At 44.9% G+C, this 22500-nt stretch overlaps 1 protein-coding gene and 1 long non-coding RNA gene across 2 annotated transcripts in view; one reads left to right on the top strand and one right to left on the bottom strand.

Moving 5' to 3' along the window:
• LOC143525245 (cadherin-4-like) overlaps positions 1 to 22500 on the top strand; it is a 305715-nt gene that overhangs the window by 245471 nt on the left and 37744 nt on the right. Inside the window, 3 exon segments of the mRNA XM_077018933.1 lie at positions 7902 to 8057; positions 14442 to 14586; positions 19739 to 19911. Of these exon segments, the coding sequence (XP_076875048.1) occupies positions 7902 to 8057; positions 14442 to 14586; positions 19739 to 19911 (474 nt within the window).
• Positions 12906 to 14573, bottom strand: LOC143525246 (uncharacterized). Its single transcript, XR_013133595.1, has 3 exons — positions 14383 to 14573; positions 14244 to 14299; positions 12906 to 13086 (listed from the first exon to the last, which is right to left on the bottom strand). It is a non-coding gene; the product is annotated as an uncharacterized LOC143525246 (long non-coding RNA).

The raw sequence follows: 22500 nt of genomic DNA, 5'->3' as shown, positions 1-22500 counted from the left end.
CAAGTGAATTCTGCCTGCCTCTACTGGGTTGGACCCCCTTTTGCCTTCAGAACTGCCTTAATCCTTCGTGGCATCGATTCAACAAAGTACTGGAAGCATTCCTCGGAGAGTCTGGTCCATATTGACATGATAGCATCACGCAGTTGCTGCAGATTTGTCGGCTGCACATCTCCCGTTCCACCACATCCCAAAGGTGCTCTATTGGGGCGTTATCCTGCTTGAAGTAGCCATCAGAAGATGGGTACACTGTACACTGTTGTCAGCAACAATACTCGGGTAGGCTGTGGCATTGACATGATGCTCAATCGGTACTAATGGACCCAAAGTACGCCAGGAAAATATCCCCCACACCGTTGCACCACTACCAAGAGCTGAACCGTTGAAATGAAGCAGGATGGATCCATGCTTTCATGTAGTTGATGTCAAATTCTGACCCTACCATCTGAATGTTGCAGAAATCAAGACTCATCAGACCAGGCAATGTTTATCCAATCTTCTATTGTGCAATTTTGGTGAGCCTGTGTGAATTGTAGCCTCTGTTTCTTGTTCTTAGCTGACAGGAGTGACACCCAGTGTGGTCTTCTGCTGCTGTAGCCCATCCACCTCAAGGTTCGATGTGCTGTGTGTTCAGATATGGCTTTCTGCATGCCTCAGTTGTAACCACTGGCGTAGGGGAGGGGCATGCAAGGCACGCACTGCGGGGGGGGCCCGAACACAGGTGGGCCCCGCCTTAGGACGAGTTTGTTGTTTAGTCATCCTCCTGGGTGATGTTAATGTTTTCCCCCACGCTTAAAAAGCGACTGGTTTATACTTGAGGGTCTGCGCGGCGAAAATGACGTAATCGCTGTGGCTCCGTCCGTGCGCGAGGGCCTCGCGCGCTGTCGATTCGCGAGGTCGTGCACAATTTTGTAACTTCGCACGCGCGCCGCGCTTCAGCGCGATGAACAAAGTCATGTTTGCAGGGTTCATACACCTTAACAAGGTGGAATTAAAGCATTTGTACATCACTTTCAAGGTCCATTTCAATATTTCCCAGCACGTTAAACTTAGTTAAATATTTATACATATACTCGAAATTGTTCGCTTTTTATCAAATTATTTAATGGTTGTTTATTTTCAAAACGCCCAATCTTAACGTCTTCACGTTCTCTCATGTTTCGTCCTGGAATTACAAGAGGCTCGTATTTGTTAACGTATGGTTTCGGACAACACTGCAAAGCCATATTTACACTGCAGTGACGCTCGCGACGCTCGCGAAAGTATAAACGCCTACACCGCTAGCGCAGGGTCGCGCGCTATGGTCACTCGCGAGATTTTAGCTCACGCACGGGCCTCCTCATTGCCTCCTTGCGGTGGGGCCCCAGAATTTTGCGCTACGCCTCTGGTTGTAACGCCTGGTTGTTTGAGTTACTGTTACCATTCTATCAGCTCAAACCAGTCTGACCATTCTCTTCTGACCTCTGGCATCAACAAGGCATTTGCACCCACAGAACTGCCGCTAACTGGATATTTACTGACAATTCTCTGTAAACCCTAGAGATGGTTGTGCATGAAAATCCCAGTAGATCATCAGTTTCTGAAATACTCAGACCAGCCCATCCAGTACTGGGCTCTGCTCAAATCTGGCCCAGTGAGGAGGTCTGGCCCAGTCAGGACGTCTGGCCCAGTCAGGACGTCTGGCCCAGTGAGGATGTCTGGCCCAGTCAGGACTCCTGGCCCAGTGAGGACGTCTGGCCTAGTGAGGACATCTGGCCCAGTCAGGACGTCTGGCCCAGTCAGGACGCCTGGCCCAGTCAGGACGTCTGGCCCAGTGAGGACGCCTGTCCTTTATATTTTAGACTTCAAAAAATCTGGGCTTTTGGTAATATCCAAAAGGTTAAAACATTTTTGTCTTGGAAAAAAAAAATCTTTTTTTTTCTGATTTGTCTTGGGGCTGTACTGGTACTTAGGTACTGGTGCTGAGGTCCTGGGGTACTGGAACTGAGGTACTGGTACTGGTGCTGAGGTACTGGTGCTGTACTGATTGTGCAGGGCTTGACTGGACCCATCTGGTCCTGCAACACACTACTGAACACTGGGAACAGTGGGCAGAGTGTGATGTAGCAGTGGCCCAAGAAGGCCGGCAGGGGAACACAGATGGAGAGTGCTGATGTTGTCTGTGTGTGTGTGTGTGTGTGTGTGTGTGTGTGTGTGTGTGTGTGTGTGTGTGTGTGTGTGTGTGTGTGTGTGTGTGTGTGTGGAATGCATCATGAACACTTCATACTTCAAATTTGATATTTTAGAAGAAGTAAGGGTATGATTAGGGGTGTACATGCTAACACACCCCACACACCCCCTTTCATACTCGAGGACAGCCAACATCACAAACATTCATACTGCTGCTGTTCATTTTCTTAGCCATCCCAATAATACATTCCCATAATATTCCCCAATAATACATTCCCATAGTTAATCCCAATAATACAATTCCATAGTTAATCCCAATAGTAACCTGTCCTAATTGTTAATCCTAATGGTTCTTGTCAATGACCCAGTCTAACTCGGTTCATCTGAAGTTGTTCAAATGACGGATCAGAGAGATATCTGGTCGTGCAATGTGGGCTGTGACGTGGGACATGGACCAATGAATAAGGTCATTATTATCAAGGGAGAACCTGATTTGACCAGACAGATTGTTTTTGGCTTTGAATGTCAACATTCAGATACCAGTACATGTATCCACATCTCTATCTGTCCCTTTCTATCTGTCCCTCTCTCTGTCTGTCTTTATCTGTCCCTCTCTTCCTCTTCTACCTCTCTTTCTGTCTTGCTCATACTCTCTCTTCCTCACTATTTCAAATCTCTCTCTTTTCCTCTCCCTCTCTCCATTCTGAGAAAAACAAAAATTGAGGAGCGTTTTTTTACTAGTGTTTTTATTAGAATGAATCAATTTATCATCCATTACCCTTAGGAGGGCAAACACTCACAGCCAATTTTACATTTTCATTGTGTTTCATTGTGTGTGTGCTTGTGTGCGCTTGGGTGCGCGTGCGTGTGTGTGTGTGTGTGTGTGTGTGCGTGTGTGTGTGTGCGTGCGTGTGTGTGTGTGCGTGTGTGTGTGTGTGTGTGTGTGTGTGTGTGTGTGTGTGTACGTGTGTGTGTGTGTGTGTGTGTGTGTGTGTGTGTGGGTGCGCGTGTTTGTGTGTGTGTGTGTGTGTGTGCGTGTGTGCGTGCGTGTGTGTGTGTGTGTGTGTGTGTGTGTGTGTGTGTGTGTGTGTGTGTGTGTGTGTGTGTGTGTGTGTGTTTGATGTAGGGTGAGGAAGGGGGTGCTGATGGTAACAGATGTACCTTATTGGTTTTCCTAACAAACCCTGTGGAGTGATGGGAGGATCTGATTGGTCACCAGTGCACCTTTACTCTTCTCATATGGTGAAGCTTTAACAGCAGATTTGACGTCGCTATCAGCCAACTGTCATGCTACATATAGATGCTCTGCAGTTGATTTAGTCTTAACGTGACTGCAGTTGATTTAGTCTTAACGTTGATTTAGTAACGTGTGTCTAAACAACAACCCCATTACTCAGATTTTCATGCATATAGTGTTATTCCTGCAGATGATGTTATTCAGCCAGTACAGTCTTTTCTTTTTGAATTCTTAACAGCTGAGAGTATATTTTCTGGTATTTCACAGGTGAGAGTGTGAGTATATTGTCTGGTGTTTTACAGTTGTGAGTGTGAGTGTTTTCTGGTATTTTAGGGTTAAGTGATTACCAGAAATGTGCCAGGTCCTAACAGCTCAGAAGAGCCAGGGGCATGGCTAAGTCTGGAAGATATTAGGGTGCAGATAGCATGTCCTGACCATCAAATTAAAGTAACTGAGTCTAGTCCTGGATGAGTGATGGTTCCTCTCTCCACTCAATCAATCAATCAATCAAATTTTATTTATATAGCGCTTTTTACAACAGTTGTTGTCACAAAGCAGCTTTACAAGTGCCGAGTCCTAGCCCCCAGTGAGCAAGCCAAAGGCGACAGTGGCAAGGAAAAACTCCCTAGTTTTTTGCATGAGGAAGAAACCTTGAGAGGAACCAAGACTCAGGGGGGGAGCCCATCCTCCTCTGGCCGATGTGTATCCTCCTGGATGTGTGATGGTTCCTCTCTCCACTCCTGGATGTGTGATGGTTCCTCTCCTCTCCTGGATGTGTGATGGTTCCTCTCCTCTCCTGGATGAGTGATGGTTCCTCTCTCCACTCCTGGATGTGTGATGGTTCCTCTCCTCTCCTGGATGTGTGATGGTTCCTCTCCTCTCCTGAATGTTTGATGGTTCCTCTCCTCTCCTGGATGTGTGATGGTTCCTCTCCTCTCCTGGATGAGTGATGGTTCCTCTCTCCTCTCCTTGATGTGTGATGGTTCTTCTCCTCTCCTGGATGTGTGATGGTTCCTCTCTCCTCTCCTGGATGAGTGATGGTTCCTCTCTCCTCTCCTGGATGTGTGATGGTTGCTCTCCTCTCCTGGATGAGTGATGGTTCCTCTCTCCTCTCCTTGATGTGTGATGGTTCTTCTCCTCTCCTGGATGTGTGATGGTTCCTCTCTCCTCTCCTGGATGAGTGATGGTTCCTCTCTCCTCTCCTGGATGTGTGATGGTTGCTCTCCTCTCCTGGATGAGTGATGGTTCCTCTCTCCACTCCTGGATGTGTGATGGTTCCTCTCCTCTCCTGGATGTGTGATGGTTCTTCTCCTCTCCTGGATGTGTGATGGTTCCTCTCTCCTCTCCTTGATGTGTGCTGGTTCCTCTCTCTACTCATCTGCTTTACCTGGATTTAAAAACTCTGGACAAAGAAAACTCCAGCACTGCTTTCCGCTCATTCCATAGAATTGTTGTTTTTCTGTTGAGAAGACTGTGTGCTTTTCACAACATACAGTCCTGTGGGACCCTTATAAATTCTCTGCTTTACCAGTTTACTGCTGGCCTGCCACACTTATGAGCCCAGCTAGCGCACAGTCCCTGAGCTCTGCTGATGAATCTGGGCAGATCAAGGCCCTGGCAGGTATGCAAACACGTAATAGATATCACGATTTATACCCCATTAGCACTTGGTTCGCTGCACAAACAGCATGTCTGGCCATAATGAGCTAGTTCTGTTCTTGTGAAATGTTTTCATTACTTTTTTGTTGATTTAAGGTAGCTTTGCAATGCAAGTCCTGCAGTAACCTTGAACTAATACCTGGCCTAACACATCAGCACACTTGACCAGATACACTTGGCCTAATACACATGGCCTAGCAAAATTGATCTAGCACACATGAACACATACACTTGACCAAACATATCTAGCCCAGCACACCTGGCCTGACACACCTGGCCTGACGCACCTGATCTATCAAACCTGACCTAGAGCTCTTGACCAGACACACCTGACCTAACCACAACGACAAAGAGTCATGGAAATGAGGATGTTTGAGATGAGGAGATATATACGGATGTTGTCTGTTGTCAGTCCAGTAAAGAATAAAATCATGTTCAACAGAAAATGTATTTTGTATTTATGTGTTGTTTGTGTTTGCCTACATGGGTGTGTAATTTAATTCATTTCTCCTTTATGGAGTCAAATTAGGGTCTTTAATGGTGACGAGAAAAAAAAATATTGCAAATATAAGATTAGCATTTTGCATTTTACGTTCCTATTTTGTTTCTGCAGTACTTTCCCTCTTTTGCATTTCTTTCTTTTCTTTGCATTTCACATTTTATGTTGCTGCTTTTGTTTGCAATACTTTCTCCCTTTTGCGTATCTTTCTTTTGTTTGCGCATCACTGCTTTTCTTTGCGTCTCGCATTTTACGTTCATAATTTTTTTTTGCGCTTCTCTCTTTTCTTTGCTCCGGTTTTACCCTCTGTGTGGGGGCGGGGAAAGAGGCGTGGCCAAGAGCGAAAGGCGTGCTGTGAACGTTCAGCGTCATCAGTTGAACCGTCACACAGCACGGCAATTTGGTTACTGGTATCATGGTAGACGGTCGCCCAGCTGGACCACAGGTATATGCGTGCAGACATAGACATCAGGTGCTAAAGCACCACCAACTCTGCCCTTTATCAATGAAAGTGCCCTTTTGAAACTTCGTTAAAAAAATATATATTATTATTATTATTATTATTAACATTTTACTGAGGTCGGTTTGAAATGATCTTTTGAAAACCTGAGCGATTAAAAACAATGCCCTGAAATGCGCCACCACCTCGCACACACCCGACCTCTCTCTTCCTTTAACACCAGATGCGCTGCTGCAGCAGTTCAGTTCAGCGAGTGGAAGGAAGCTGAACTGACGCTGAACGTTCACAGCACGCCTTTCGCTCTTGGCCACGCCTCTTTCCCCGCCCCCACACAGAGGGTAAAACCGGAGCAAAGAAAAGAGAGAAGCACAAAAAAAATTATGAACGTAAAATGCGAGACGCAAAGAAAAGCAGTGACGCGCAAACAAAAGAAAGAAACGCAAAAGGGAGAAAGTATTGCAAAAAAAAGCAGCAACATAAAATGTGAAATGCAAAGAAAAGAAAGAAACGCAAAAGAGGGAAAGTACTGCAGAAACAAAATAGTAACGTAAAATGCAAAATGCTAATCTTATATTTGCGATATTTTTTTTTTCTCGTCACCATTAAAGACCCTAATTTGACTCCATACTCCTTCTGTCTCTTCTCTCTTATTCACACACACACAACAATTTGTGTGTGTGTGTGTGTGTGTGTGTGTGTGTGTGTGTGTGTGTGTGTGTACAAGCCATGGTTTGGCTGTGTATGTTCCCATATTCCATTTCTTACATGACCTGAGTTTCTGTGTGTTTTTGTCTAGTGTGCATACGTGCATGTATGTGTACGTGTATGAGTGTGTGCATGCAGTTCAGTAGAGTGGCACCGGTGCCAAAATGGAGCCTTTGCTTATGTTTATGCTCACACTATTCCAAAATAAAAGTCACTGGCTGTTTCCCTAGTAACTCTTCAGTTTCAATTTGCCAGCTGTCAGTCACCAGATTCCTGCAGTAATGCAGAGCTCTCCAAGTCTGCCTGAGTCTTTAATCTAAGGAGCACATGTCACTGCACACTTCCCCTGGCCCGCTGCGTGACTCCGCCTCCGCCTGACATACTAACCAAACAGAAGAAAAATGACATGGGCGCTCACACCCACACGCTGTCCCCCAAAAATGGTGGAAATATGGAATTTCTCATTTACCATAGTCCAATTCCACTGAACATAAAGCACAGGGCATGTCTTTGTAGAACTAATGAAATCTGCAGAAGTAGAGCCAGTAGAGTGTGTGTGTGTGTGTGTGTGTGTGTGTGTGTGTGTGTGTGTGTGTGTGTGTGTGTGTGTGTGTGTGTGTGTGTGTGTGTGTGTGTGTGTTGTACATGTATGCGTGTGTGTGTGTGTGTGTGCGTGTGTGCGTGTATGTGTGTGTATGTGTGTGTGTGCGTGCGTGCGTGCGTTTGTGTGTATGTGTGTGTGTGAGAGAGAGAGAGAGAGAGCGTGATGAATGGTAGAGTTTGTCTGATTGCATTGGTGATTGCCCGGGCCCAGGGAACGCTGGCCTGCCTCCCCAGCTTTGAGAGCTCTGCTCTGGGACTGCCATGAGCTTCATCCCCCGTCCAGCACATGGTCACGTTTCTGCTCCACGCAGCCAGACTGATTAGTTAGGCAGAAACTCTACGCGCTCTCAAGGCCACATGAACTGTTTGTTCCCTGTTTAATCTGATATGCCAACAGTGTGGAGGGTCCTTTGTGATGTCTGCTCAGTCCGGCTTTACTTGGGTCTTTAGCATTTAACTGTGGGTGAGGTGCTTAAGTTCCCTTTGTTTTCTTCGTTCCTTCGCCAGTTCTTCCTCACAGCCTTTAGCAGATGAGCTGCTTGAACTTAAAGTATCTTTCCGCATCTTTGCAGATCCGCTCAGACAAGGATCGATCCATCAACATCAGGTACAGCATCACAGGGGTAGGAGCAGACCAACCCCCTAACGAGGTGTTCAGCATCGACCCAGAGAGAGGCAAGATGTACGTCACTAAGCCCCTGGACAGAGAGGAGCGCTCCTCATACCATGTGAGTCTCAGACGTGGATTTATCAGAATTCATTACAGACGTGCCTGGATTTAGCTACACAGCTGTCTAACCATCCTCACATTCGTACTCCACATCAGTAAACCCTCCAGGGAAGAGGAGTGATATTGATTATAAAGCGACCTTGAGCTTGGGAAAGGCACTATATAAATAATACTTGTTGTTGTTATGGTTGTTTTGCTCAAGCTCCAGACAGGAGTGCCGTGTTCCTGCCATCAGGTTACGAAGAGTTTAAAACCCTGAACGATACTTCTGCTTCTGCAGATGTTCATGGAGGTTCTGTGCAGATGTTCGTGGAAGTTGTGTGCAGATGTTTGTGGAGGTTGTGTGCAGATGTTTGTGGAGGTTGTGTGCAGATGTCTGTGGAGGTTGTGTGCAGATGTCTGTGGAGGTTGTGTGCAAATGTTTGTACAGGTTGTGTGCAGATGTTCGTGGAGGTTGTGTGCAGATGTTCGTAGAGGTTGTGTGCAGATGTTTGTGGAGGTTGTGTGCAGATGTCTGTGGAGGTTGTGTGCAGATGCCTGTGGAGGTTGTGTGCAGATGTTCGTAGAGGTTGTGTGCAGATGTTTGTGGAGGTTGTGTGCAGATGTCTGTGGAGGTTGTGTGCAGATGCCTGTGGAGGTTATGTGCAGATGTTCGTAGAGGTTGTGTGCAGATGTTCGTGGAGGTTGTGTGCAGATGTCTGTGGAGGTTGTGTGCAGATGTTCGTGGAGGTTGTGTGCAGATGTTTGTGGAGGTTGTGTGCAGATGTCCGTGGAGGTTGTGTGCAGATGTTCATGGAGGTTGTGTGCAGATGTTTGTGGAGGTTGTGTGTCAGATGTTTGTGGAGGTTGTGTGCAGATGTCTGTGGAGGTTGTGTGCAGATGTCTGTGGAGGTTGTGTGCAGATGTCTGTGAAGGTTGTGTGCAGATGTCTGTGGAGGTTGTGTGCAGATGTCCGTGGAGGTTGTGTGCAGATGTCCGTGGAGGTTGTGTGCAGTTGTCTGTGGAGGTTGTGTGCAGTTGTCTGTGGAGGTTGTGTGCAGATGTTTGTGGAGGTTGTGTGCAGATGTTTGTGGAGGTTGTGTGCAGATGTCCGTGGAGGTTGTGTGCAGATGTTTGTGGAGGTTGTGTGCAGATGTCAGTGGAGGTTGTGTGCAGATGTTCGTGGAGGTGTCAGCTAACATGTTTGAACCTAATGTGAACTTGTGTGTGACTTGTGTATTTGTCTATATTTTGTGTAATTTGTCTGTTAACGGGCCACCCAATGGAGGATGGGTTCCCTTTTGAGTCTTGGTCCTCCCAAGGTTTCTTCCTATTCCCCACCATCATAGGGAGTTTTTCCTCGCCACTGTCGCCTTTGGCTTGCTCATTAGGGTTCTGGACCCATAGTATTGTTAACCTTGTAAATCCTGTAAAGCGCTTTGTGACAACATGTGTTGTGAAAAGCGCTATACAAATAAACTTTGATTTGATTTGATTTGATTTGAACATGTTCAATGGGGCCAGTATGCAGATCAGAATAAAGATATTAGGGGCTTTGTATTTTACACTTGTTGTTTGTAATGATGTATGTCTTCTGATCACCAATGACCATTTTGTTTTTATGATAGTTCTGATTCTACTCAAGCTTCTTTTGTCTTGTGACCTCACACACGTGCTTATCGGTGTACGCTTGATACACAGCTCCATCCATACGCACAACATGTAAGAGAGATTCCACATTTTATTACCATGGCAACATAGTTGGATGGATCTTGAATGGGCCCAGTGGATAAGCTTCAACAGGGACCAGTAGACAGTGTATGGAGCAGATACACAACACTCAGGACTGAACACTGGCCTGCATACTATAAACTACACACTCAAGCATGTACAGTGAGTAGAGTTCACAGGAGAAGGGCTGTTGCTAAATCCTCAACAATCTGACATATATTACATTACTGAGTTGTTCAGTTCTGGAACCATCATACAGTACATACATCATATATCATACAGTACATACATCATACAGTACATAAATACATCATATACAGTACATACATCATACAGTGCATGCATCATACATCATACAGTGCATGCACCATACATCATACAGTGCATGCATCATACATCATACAGTACATACATCATATAATACATGCATCATACAGTACATACATCATATAAGACATACATCATGCAGTTCATACATCATACAGTACATGCATCATACAATAAATGCATTATACACTATATATATCATGCAGTACATACATCATACATCATGCAGTACATACGTCATACATCATACAGCATACAGTATATACTGCTAAGACACCAGGATATGTTTGCTTTAATGGCCCTGTGGTTGGAGGAAGGACACATGTTCTCGCTGGGGTTGGATGTTCCTCACTACAGCTGGGCTCTTTTACACATTCTCAAGGTGTATCAGTGATCTTCTATATCCTTCACTTACCCAAAAACCCCTTCTCTGCAAAAAAACTGCACACTGCATTGCAACGTGGATAATTCAGCATTTACATGTGCTCACTGTTCCAACAAAGTGTCTCATCCTGCGTGTTAAAAGAGACTAAAGAGAGTATTGAATTCTTGAGGTTCCTTCAGTAACCCCCAGGAGGGTCCTAATTATCATGACCATCAGTGCTAATGACATAAAGATGTAATTAACACGAACACCAACGACGTTCACACCTCGTAGCCTATGGCCTCGACCTGAAACCAGTGTAAATAAATAGCTTGTGCACTATGAAATGTGTAACGTCTCGTTTATAGTCATTTTCTTTTCTATAAACAATCAACCAAGCTCGTGTAGCGGTACCAATCAGTCTAACTGCTTATTTTCTCTCAGTAAAATCCCGTCTTTTCTGTGACTTGTATGGAGGTTTCAGTGAGGGGTTGATAGTCGAGTTTATTCCTCGTTATCCGTTTTGACACTTTTAACTTGTTAAATTGATCTTCTACACGTCGGGAGACAATGCCCGCGGCCCCTGACAACTGCGCGCTCCCGCTGTCAATTAGCGAAACGCAAGCGCGCAGCGCGGAGTTACGACAGTGAGAGGTGTACGTTTGTCAAGGGCTGCCTCGTCGAATGAAAAGGCAGTTTTGTCCTGTTAGCGGCGATACGTGGAGCGGGTTTGATGTACCCATGCTGTCTGTTTACTGAGCTGATGTCATCGTTAAAGAGCCGCGGCGTGACGCTCTTCAGAAACGATACCGGCTTTCCGCATAATTAGCACCGCTCCCACCACTGCGCCGTTGACATCAAAGGGAGCGCGCGAGTCGGCGGATGAACACATCAAGCGCTAATTAGTGTGTGAACCGACATTCAGAATGGATAAACAATGTCACTATAATGAGGACCATCAAGACGACATCAGCTTCCCACAGACGAGGAGATACATATAAACAGATAAATAAATAAACAACGTAAATGCGAATTTGGAAGAACGCGGTCAGAACATATTGATCCAAAGATGAACTTGAAAATGCTGTAATGTAGGTTCCACGAAGGGAAAGTTTCGCGTTTACCGTTAAAATAGCCACTTTGGATAATAAACGTTTGTTAACTTATGTAAAAATATGTGGAAAAACAATTAATAAGGTACTGCAGTGTGTACTGGATGAACTGTGGTCACTGTTATTCTTTATTAACTGCCTATGTCTGCTTATACCGCCAAAACACACACATATACATATAAGCACACACACACAAACACACATGCACATATACACTTGTAAATACACACATGCACGTATATACACATGCATATACACATGCACACACGTATATACACACATTTATTTACACACATGTATGTATACACACACACACACAGGTATATACATGCATGCACATATACATACACACACAGACACACACACGCATAAACTCTCAATTATCTTGACTGACTCGTTCTTTCTCACTCATGCTTTGAGCTTCTGTTGGTCTGTCTGTTCATGTAGTGATGCTCCTGACTCCAGCACCTTCTCCACCAGCAGACGCCCTGACCCCGTCTGTCCTGAAGGAACCAGCTGCCTCCACCTTCATCTCTCCTGTTTGCTGAGGTGGAGGAGGGCAAACGGGCTTTTTGTTCATTTGTATATTTATTTTTGCTCCTTGCTCTCCATCTGTCTGAAGATAACTTTAATTCCAACACGGAATTACATTTCCTCTTCTTTAAACATGTGGCTAATCTTTGATTTGTTTGGCTATTGAATCACGAGATGGGAGCAGGAGCTTCAGAGATAACCGGGTCACAGTCGGAGCGCTGGGAATCCTGCCTGTCACAGTGGATCAGACGATACGCAGGAAAATAAAGTCAAATTAACCTTTGGGGGACCAAGTCTTAGCATCACCATAGCACCATCCCGCAGGGAGGGGTTGGGGGGGGGGGCGGTATATGTGTATCTGCAGAGAGAGAGAGAGAGAGAGAGAGAGAGAGAGAATGGATTTGTGTGGAAGGTGTGTGTGTTGTAGACTGTATGTGTGCGTGAGGTGGTGACAGATGGATGGTGGTGATGGGTGGATGATGGTGGTGGGGGGTGGAGGGATTGGTTGGTTTTAAGATGAGTAAATGTTTCTGTTTTGATGTGCTGTGCCCTGAGGTTCATCCGTATGAATATTTAGCATTAGCTGCCCCTGCAAGAAAATTTTCCATCACTTTACTCACTTTACACACACAGACACACAGACAAACACACACACACACACACACATACACACACACACACACACACACACACACACACACACACACACACACACACACACACACACACACACAGAGGCTTGGCTGTAGTTACAGAGAATTCCTGTATTTTTTCAACTGAAGCTCTACCAGGACCCCTCTATGTCCTCTGGGTCAGCTCTGATACATCACACAGAACATTCTGGAGCCATCCAAGGTGCAGTAAATCAGACTGTAAATCAAACTGGCTCTCACGGGCTCTGACACTTTGGATAATGCTTGAGTCCTCACTTTACCTCAGGGTCTGGAGCTCCGTCCTGAACGGTTTTGATCCGCGTGTTCCTAAGGATGTGAAGCAGTTGTTGAAATGCCATCGTTACTAAAAACCTCAGTCAAAATAACACACAATGAACAGGTGATTCCTATTGATTCATTGAGAAAAGCATCTTGTTTTTAAAGGGATTGGATAACCCTCAATGTGGCCCGAACCACAGTCCCACTTCATCCATTCTGTGCTTCTTAAACAGATGAAGCTCTGTTTATCAAACAGACGTTTTTCAGCTACGCTTTGTCAAAACATTTCACTTCACCAACAAGATGTCACATTAGACAAGAAGAAAAAGGAAGAACGTTTTGGACAAGCACTGGAAAGGCGTATTGATTTTGGAAGGAGCGTGTCGGAACGCTGGCGTGGATTTCCTGAGCAGTGCATGTTACTGGCAGTGAAAAACAAACACATAGTGTTCCAGATGGAATAACTGTTACTTTAATGAGTAAGAGGTTCAGACCAGCTCCAGCTGTCCTTGATGTCTGATAGTCATCACAGAAAGCTAGAGAAACTTTTTGAAAGTCCTGTTGCCTGCAGTGAGGAGTCGCAAGGTCAGTAGTAAGTTATGTGAGCTTAAAGTTCCAGTGAATAAATGCTGTTCAGGAGGGTTGTTCTGATAAGTGGCCTGCCGCCATTGGGATGAGATGTTCTGGCTTGGTTTGTAGTGTGTGTGTGTGTGTGTGTGTGTGTGTGTGTGTGTGTGTGTGTGTGTGTGTGTGTGTGTGTGTGTTTGTGTGTGTGTGTGTGTGTGTGTGTGTGTGTGTGTGTTGGAAAGCAAAGGAGCAAGCAGAAAGAGGGAGAAACGAAGAGACAGAGAAAACATGATAGACAAACAAATAGTTCAAACAAATGACATCTACTTGTATTGGTGTAGTACCCTGTGCCTGTGTGTGATTGGTTGGAAGTTAGTACTCTCCTCCAATCATACAAGTTCGTTTGGCTTGGCAGTTCTTTTCTGGAACATTCCAACATTAGAATGCTGGTGTTTGTCTGATGAGAGTGAAATTGAGCCTTGATTGAGATCTCAGGTTACATTTACAAGACAAATGTACATGATTTAAATCAAATCAAATCAAATATATTTGTATTACCATCTTTCACTGTCTAAATTAAACAACCCTATCACTTTGTAGCCTGGTAAGATTACATCAGAATCAATAGATTTTCTGACCTCTGATAGACCTCTAGCTTCTGGTAAGATAGGACACTCCTTCATTTTTGAAAGATCTACAAGTCAGACACAAATGGAAGTGAGGGTCCATATATTGTACATCTGTGGATGAGAAATGTTTGATTCTTGTGTTTCCCACCAGTTGTGGTCATGCTAGCTGACGCTGGTAACGCTGGGTGTTGTGTGTGTTGTGGGCAGCTCCGGGCACATGCTGTGGACATGAACGGTAACCAGGTGGAGCAGCCTGTGGATCTCTACATCTTCGTCATCGACATGAATGACAACCGGCCCGAGTTCAAGAACCAGGTGTACAACGGCTCTGTGCTGGAGGGATCTAAACCAGGTAGGCAAAACTAGGGGTTGGTCATGTCAAATAGAGAAAGGGGGGAAGAAAGAGAGAAAGAGTGAGAGAAAAAGGGGGAGGAGCTATCTCTATCTGGAGAACTGACACAGACTTGGTAACGAATCTTCCAAGAAGTTGGACAGAGAGGGGCCAACAGCAGGTAGAAACCTCTCCCACAGAAAAATGCACAGATTCTCTGGAGTGTGTGCTACACACACACACACATACACACACACACACACATACACACAGAACCAGGAAAGGCGCAGACTCACTGGAGTGTGTGCTGTGTTTGCTCTTGGAATGAGAGTGTTTAGTTGTGGGGATCAGTGTTTAGTGGGAGTGGATCCCACACACACACACACACACACACACACACACACACACACACACACACAGGGCAAGTGTTGTTCTTGGCCTCCCTGTTGTTGGTGGGTGGAACATAGATTGTCCAACTTTATACGGGTCTAATAACAGTTTGTGGTGCAGTAAATTCCAATTTTGAACCTATACAAGGTTACGAAGTAATATGTGTGAAAACACTAGTCTGTAATCTATGTGAAAACACTGTTCTCAAAAGCACCCAAGGAAGTCAAACAGTTTTTGTGTGTGTGCGTGTTCATTTGTCTATGTTGGATATCCTAACCACTCAAAGCAGGTCTCTTAGGTTTGTTTATGGTTGGAAGTATGTGTGAATGAGTCTGTGTGGTCATGTAAGTGTGTGTGTGTGTGCGCGCGTGTGTGTGAGCTGGAGTTTCTCTGGGGATAATGATGCACATGGTGCCATTCAGTTCTTGCCTCAGAGGTGATGAAATAGCAGGATGCAGGACCGCTCCATCCGCCTCCGCCCGCCTCCATCCCCTCGTGAGCTGTGTCTCCATCAGGACCATAATGACCTGGTTTATTTTTACCCAGCCACAGATAATTGGACGTCAGGTTTTAAGTGCATATCCAACAGGTTTGGACATACGGGTGACTGACAACAACTTGTGCAATGATGTTTGTTTATCTAGGGGATGTTCGAAAGGATTTTGCAAAGCCTGCAACAATTTCTCACTATATGTAGCTGGGTTGATAACTCATCCTGTGGTGAGACTACTTCACTCCTTTTAGTTGTTAGCAGTAATGCAGGTAAATTCATTGCCATAGTTCACAGTGCCCTCTCATGGTAGAGGTAAGAACTGCATAGTGGATTTGTCTAGTTTAATCTAGCATGTTAAATCATATTAAAGCATGGACAATGAAACCTATTAGTAGAGTTAATAACATTTTAAACTACTTTTATAATGGAGACACTTTTTCCAGACATGTTCTCTAGCTTTTTTAAACAGTGTGTGTGTGTGTGTGTGTGTGTGTGTGTGTGTGTGTGTGTGTGTGTGTGTGTGTGTGTGTGTGTGTGTGTGGTGGGGGGGGGGGGGGGGGGGGGTGAGTGAGTGTGAGAGAGAGTATATGTTGGAGTGTGTCTGTGTGTGAGGGGGTGTGATTGTGAGAGAATATGTTTGAGTGTGTCTGTGTGTGTTAGGTGGAGGTCAGAAGGGCAGATAAACTCTTACTGACAACGTCACGTAAAATCTATTACAAAAGACAAACCATCGTCATACACACACACACACACACACACACACACACACACACACATACACATAAATAATGTACAATACGAGCAGCAGAAAAAAGTTTTTTTCCCATGGGATTAAGCAGTTTAACTCTGTGTGTGTGTGTGTGTGTGTGTGTGTGTGTGTGTGTGTGTGTGTGTGTGTGTGTGTGTGTGTGTGTGCGTGCGCGTGCGTGTGTGTGTGTGTGTTCGGCTAACACTGAGAGAGCTTTGCATGTTGAGCCCTGTCGCCTTCTGTGGAAATCCAATTACAAAGCTGAATTACTTTCCAAATTAAAGAGTCATTTAAAAGAGCAGGGCTTAATCCCTTCAGGCACAGCGCTGGACACCAATACAAAAAGGACCCCCATTACTCCAGCTGTGAATGCAGCTGTAATGAAATTAACACATAGTTCCAGCACAAAGTCAATCTACTTTTACTGATAAACTATTCTTTCTTTCTCACTCTATTTCTTTCTCTGTCGTTCTCTGCCTCTCACTCTGTCATTCTGTCTCTCGCTCTGTCTTGTTCTCTCTCTCTGTCTCATCACACTTCTCATTTTCACGCTCTGAATCTCTCTTTCTCTCCCTCTCTGCCTCTCATCCCCCCTTACTTTGACAGGAACAGAGGCGTCTGTCTGTCCTCTGTCTGTCTCTCTCTCTCCACTCCTGTGTTCTCTCAGCTTCTCTCCTCGTGTCTTTCTCTCTGACATCACCAACAGAGCTGATTCCAGTTGAGCTTTGAGACTTAATGAAGTTTGAAATGGAGGTTGGTGTAACAATTATGTGTGGATATACGGTTTTCTGTGGCCTGACAGATACGATTCTGTGTGTATCGTAACTGGAGAAAGAAAGAGATGGAGAAAGAGATGGAGAAAGAGATGGAGAAAAGATGATAGGGATGCAGTTGGGTGTTTGTGCAGCTTCATTATTCTACTCTGTGTGGCAGATGACTGGGATATGATAGCATACAGTAGGGTATGATAGGGTAGGATACAGTAGGGTATGATAGGGTAGGATACAGTAAGGTAGGATACAGTAGGGGTATGATAGGGTAGGATACAGTAGGGGTATGATAGGGTAGGATACAGTAGGGTATGATATTGTAGGATACAGTAGGGCATGATAGGGTAGGATACAGTAGGGTATGATATTGTAGGATACAGTAAGGTAGGATACAGTAGGGTATGATAGGGTAGGATACAGTAAGGTAGGATACAGTAGGGCAGTGGTTCCCAAAGTGGGGGGCGCGCCCCCTAGGTGGGGCGCGGAGCTATTGCAGGGGGGGGCGCGGAGCGGTTAGGGATGCACCGATTCCGATATTAATATCTGAAAAAATTCTAGATCGGGTATCGGGGACAATGTGACCGATCCATAAAAACAGATCTATTCAGTCTAATTCTATGCTTGTATTGCTTGCTTTTCGGAGTTAGTTCAACCTTAATACTCGCGCTGGTGGTATTCCACTTAGTCCGTTTATTTGCTAGTTGACCAAAATAAACCTGGGCTCCAGCAATACTTCACTGTTCATACATGAACTGGTGAGTTGTCCAAAGCTCATTTAATGTGTTACTTACAGAAATAAAATAAAGAGCAGTGGTCTGACTCGGTCTACGGCAGAATGTTAAAAAACAATATTCCATACGCGCGCTCATCTCGCTCCCTTAAAGAGACAGTACACATATTTCTGGCCGTTACATGCTTTGTGCTCTGCGTGATGTCTGCGCTTGCAAACTAGCCGCATATGTATTGCTGTTTCTCTTATTTCATCTCCTTATTTATTTTAAATTATATTTAGAATTCTTGAACCATTTAAAAGGTTTCTTGCAGTTTATTTTTTTCATGTTTGACCAAAGTTGTGAACCTATTGTTTTTGTAAGTTTCAGGTTCTTTGGTATTATTTATTTTACATTCGATGTTATATTCATAATTGCACTGACTGAACAAATGCAAGTTGTGTTGTTTTTACATGTTTTATGTGTGTTTAAGTGTGCTATACTGGTGCAGAGTTTTCAATAAACTTGTAATTCAGTATGTCTGTGTTTAAAAAAAAATGCTTTAAGTTGGTATCAGATCGGTATCGGCAGAGGTGGTCTTTGCATAGAGGCGTGGCTAGGCAACTGCCTTGGGCCCCTCCCACTGCAGCCCACTGTAGGGGCCCCCTGATTAGCTGACTTATTTCTCGCATATTAATGTTTGATGGGCCCCCTACCTAATTTCGCCTTGAGCCCCCAAATTGCTAAGTCCGCCACTGGGTATCGGATCAGTATCGGCCGATATGAAGCCTCAGATATCTGAATCGGTATCGGAAGTGAAAAACGTGAATTGGTGCATCCCTAGTCAATATGGGGGGGGGGGGGGGGGGCGCAAAAATATTCTCATCTACTAAAGGGGGGCACGGCAGAAAAAGTTTGGGAACCACTGCAGTAGGGTATGATAGGGTAGGATACAGTAGGGTATGATATGGAAGGATACAGTAGGGTAGGATATTGTAGGATACAGTACGGTAGGATACAGTAGGGTATGAAGGAAGCATTTGTTGTTTGTTGACACATTGAAGACTTTGTGCAGATTTGACATAAATAGAACTTTGAATACACACTGAAGTAAAGAAGAATAATTCCAGAGTAATACGGCACCAGACAGCGTGTCATCTGGAGACGTCTCTGTTCTGTAAGTAATGATGTAGACACCATCACCTGACAGATTAGCCACACTGCACAACAGTTCCAAGCATGGCAACACTGAGCAGAAAAGCTCCGTCTGTAAAAGATTGGCCCCGTCTGGATGCTCCACCCATCCTGCTGGGGGAGGAGCTCCACCTGAATCAGCAGAATCTGCTGGAGCACCCCCCCCCATTGTTCAGCCTCTATCCTGCTTTGGAAAGCAAGAAACAAGATCTGGTGTTAGCGGGACGTCTGTCCAGAAGTGAGAGCCAGACAGGCAGAGTCTGCTTGTTCCCATGCGGATACAGTTGCTGTGTAGACAGACTGTTTACCCCCATGGAAACGATCCATTCTATCCTCTTTTTAGCATGTGAGACAAACATATATTTGTGGAACATGAGAATTGTATAAAATGATGCTGGTCAACAATAATTGTGCCATTTTTCATACCATAATTCAGTAAGAAGCTGGGATTACCTAGGGAGTGAGTTCCCCTGACAGTGGAGGCCTAGACCCCTGTTACACACACACACACACACACACACACACACACACACACACACACAAATTCAGACACAGTCATGGTCTGACACGATGTGTGATTAAACATGATGATTAAATCAGTTTGTATGTTCTAGCGTGTGGGTTCGTGATGGGCTGTTTCGAGGTGTATGATCCTGTGTTTTTAACGAGAGACGTCCCTAAATCATGTTCCCACAGCACCTAGTGTTCAGTTCAGCTGCACTGGCCCCCTACTGGCCCATGCCCCTTTCTGCATCCTGTTTCCTGCCCAGGCTGTGTAGGGCTTGTGGGTATTGTACCTTCTAGCTTTTGGTTGTGACAGGTCCTGTGTTCTGATTGAGTGAGTGTGTGGTACTGTGGTTTCCTGCAGGTACCACGGTGATGACTGTAACGGCTCACGACGCTGATGACATCACCACATCTAACGGGATGGTGCATTATCGGATCCTCCAGCAGACCCCACACAGCCCCATCCCAAACATGTTCACCATCAACAGAGAGACGGGGGACATCATCACTGTGGCTGCCGGACTGGATAGAGAGGTGACACACACACACTAAAAGTACAGGAGTGTCCACCCACAGGCCCAGGAGTGTCCGCCCACAGGCCCAGGAGTGTGGTGTGGCTGCCCCGTCAGTCTGGAGAGAGCAGTCCTGCCTCCAGAGCTCTCCCAACCCTCTCCCTCAGCATTCTGCAAAAACACGCATGACTCAATCCCACAGAGGGTCGATGAGCACGAACACACACACACACACACACACACACACACACACACACACACACACACACACACACACACACACACACACACACACACACTCATTGGCCCTGAGACATTGGTCAGCAGGAGAGTTTAGTCTCTGTGTGGACATGCAGAAACTTTCTATTTTGCTGTTCAGGTTGTCGCAATAATTAAAGAGTATTTATAAAGTGTATATCAGTGTTCATATTTATCCTATTGTCTGTAACTTAGAGAATTATCTATGTTAGTGAGAAGGAAGAGCACAGAAGAATGGTAAAAATATATATAATAAAAAAGTGAAAGGATAAAAGATAAAAAGATGAATAGGAATATACGAGAGAAAATAAACATAATAGAAAAGGTATAACACGGAAAAAGATAAAAAGCAAGAGATTGAGAGATTAATTAATCATCCCCCTCTCTGTCTCTATCTCTCTATCTCTGTCTCTATCTGTTTCTCTGTGTAAGGCAGGACAATAACCATTCCAGAACCCCCAATAACCATTCCACAATCCCCTATAAGCCATCCTAGAATCATCTATAACCATTCCAGAATCCTCTATAATATTCCAGAACCCCCAATAACCATTCCACAATCCCCTATAAGCCATCCTAGAATCATCTATAACCATTCCAGAATCCTCTATAATATTCCTGAATCCCCTATAACCATTCCTGAATCCACGACAACCATTCCAGAATCCTCTATAATATTCCTGAATCCCTTATAACCATTCCACAATCCCCTATAACCATTCCTGAATCCACGACAACCATTCCAGAATCCCCTATAACAATTCCTGAATCCCTAATAACCTTTCCATAATCCTCCATAACCATTACAGAATTCAGGTGAAAGAGGGGGAGAGGCAAGAACTGCTGGCCGTACTCATGCAGAAATCACTCAGTCACTCAATAGTGAGACACTAGTGTGATAGTGCAGTATTCTAGTAGTGCAGTAGTGTGATGGTATACTACTGTGCTGATGTGATGGTCTTGTCATGTGATCTATGGACACTGGTGTGGTGATGTAGTGTAATGGTCTTGTAAAGTGATATATTGGACACTGATGTAATGATGTAGTGTGAAGGTCTTGTAACGTGATCTAGAGACACTGATGTAATGATGTAGTGTGACGATCTTGTCACGTGATCTATGGACACTGATGTAATGATGTAGTGTGATGGTCTTGTCATGTGATCTATGGATGCTGATGTAATGATGTAGTGTGATGGTCTTGTCATGTGATCTATGGACACTGGTGTGGTGATGTAGTGTGATGGTCTTGTCATGTGATCTATGGACGCTGATGTAATGATATAGTGTGATGGTCTTGTCATGTGATCTGTGGACACTGGTGTGGTGATGTAGTGTGATGGTCTTGTCATGTGATCTGTGGACACTGGTGTGGTGATGTAGTGTGATGGTCTTGTCATGTGATCTGTGGACACTGGTGTGGTGATGTAGTGTGATGGTCTTGTCATGTGATCTATGGACACTGGTGTGGTGATGTAGTGTGATGGTCTTGTCATGTGATCTATGGACAACTGGTGTGGTGATGTAGTGTGATGGTCTTGTCATGTGATCTGTGGACACTGGTGTGGTGATGTAGTGTGATGTCTCTGAACTGCCATGTGTCTTCATGCACAGTATCTGGTCAGCCTCACCACTGTACACCGTGGTCAGTGTGAATGACTGTGGAGAAGCAGCTTGACTCAATGAAGTTGATTCACACTTGACTTTAACCAGAAGTTAATTGTGGTTAATGAAGGGTCTAGAGAACACCCTGACTTCCTCTCTCACCAGAGTGTGTCATGGTGACTGCATGAGTGTGTTCATGTGTGACAATGTACATATGAGTATTCCTTATATATACACACACATTCTACCTTCCGTTCTTGCTCTCTCTCTCTCTCTCTCTCTCTCTCTCTCTCTCTCTCTCTCTCTCTCTCCTCTCTCTCTCTCTCTCTCTCTCTCTCTCTCCTCTCTCTCTCTCTCCCTGCTGGTGCAGAATCTATATCCACGACGATGTGGTGATAGACCTGAACATTCTCCTTCTCTCTGTTTCTCAGCACTAAGTAACATGTTTTCTATCCAGCACTGTCAGCGCAGTGGGTTTTTTAAGTGCCATCCCTCCTATTAAAGTGAGTGATGTTAGAGACATCCGTGCTAGCGTAGAGCAATAAATGGGTCTGTACACACACACACACACACACACACACACCCATACACACACACACACACACACATACCCATATACACACACACACACACACACCCACACACACACTCAAACACCCACACACACACACACACACACACACACACACTCACACAAACACACACACCCACACACACACTCAAACACCCACACACACACACACACACA

This window comes from Brachyhypopomus gauderio, chromosome 10 (genome assembly GCF_052324685.1).
Source record: "Brachyhypopomus gauderio isolate BG-103 chromosome 10, BGAUD_0.2, whole genome shotgun sequence".
NCBI lineage: Eukaryota > Metazoa > Chordata > Actinopteri > Gymnotiformes > Hypopomidae > Brachyhypopomus > Brachyhypopomus gauderio.
The sequence above is the reverse complement of the archived record's forward strand: the minus strand, read 5'-3'. Positions and strand labels throughout refer to the sequence as shown.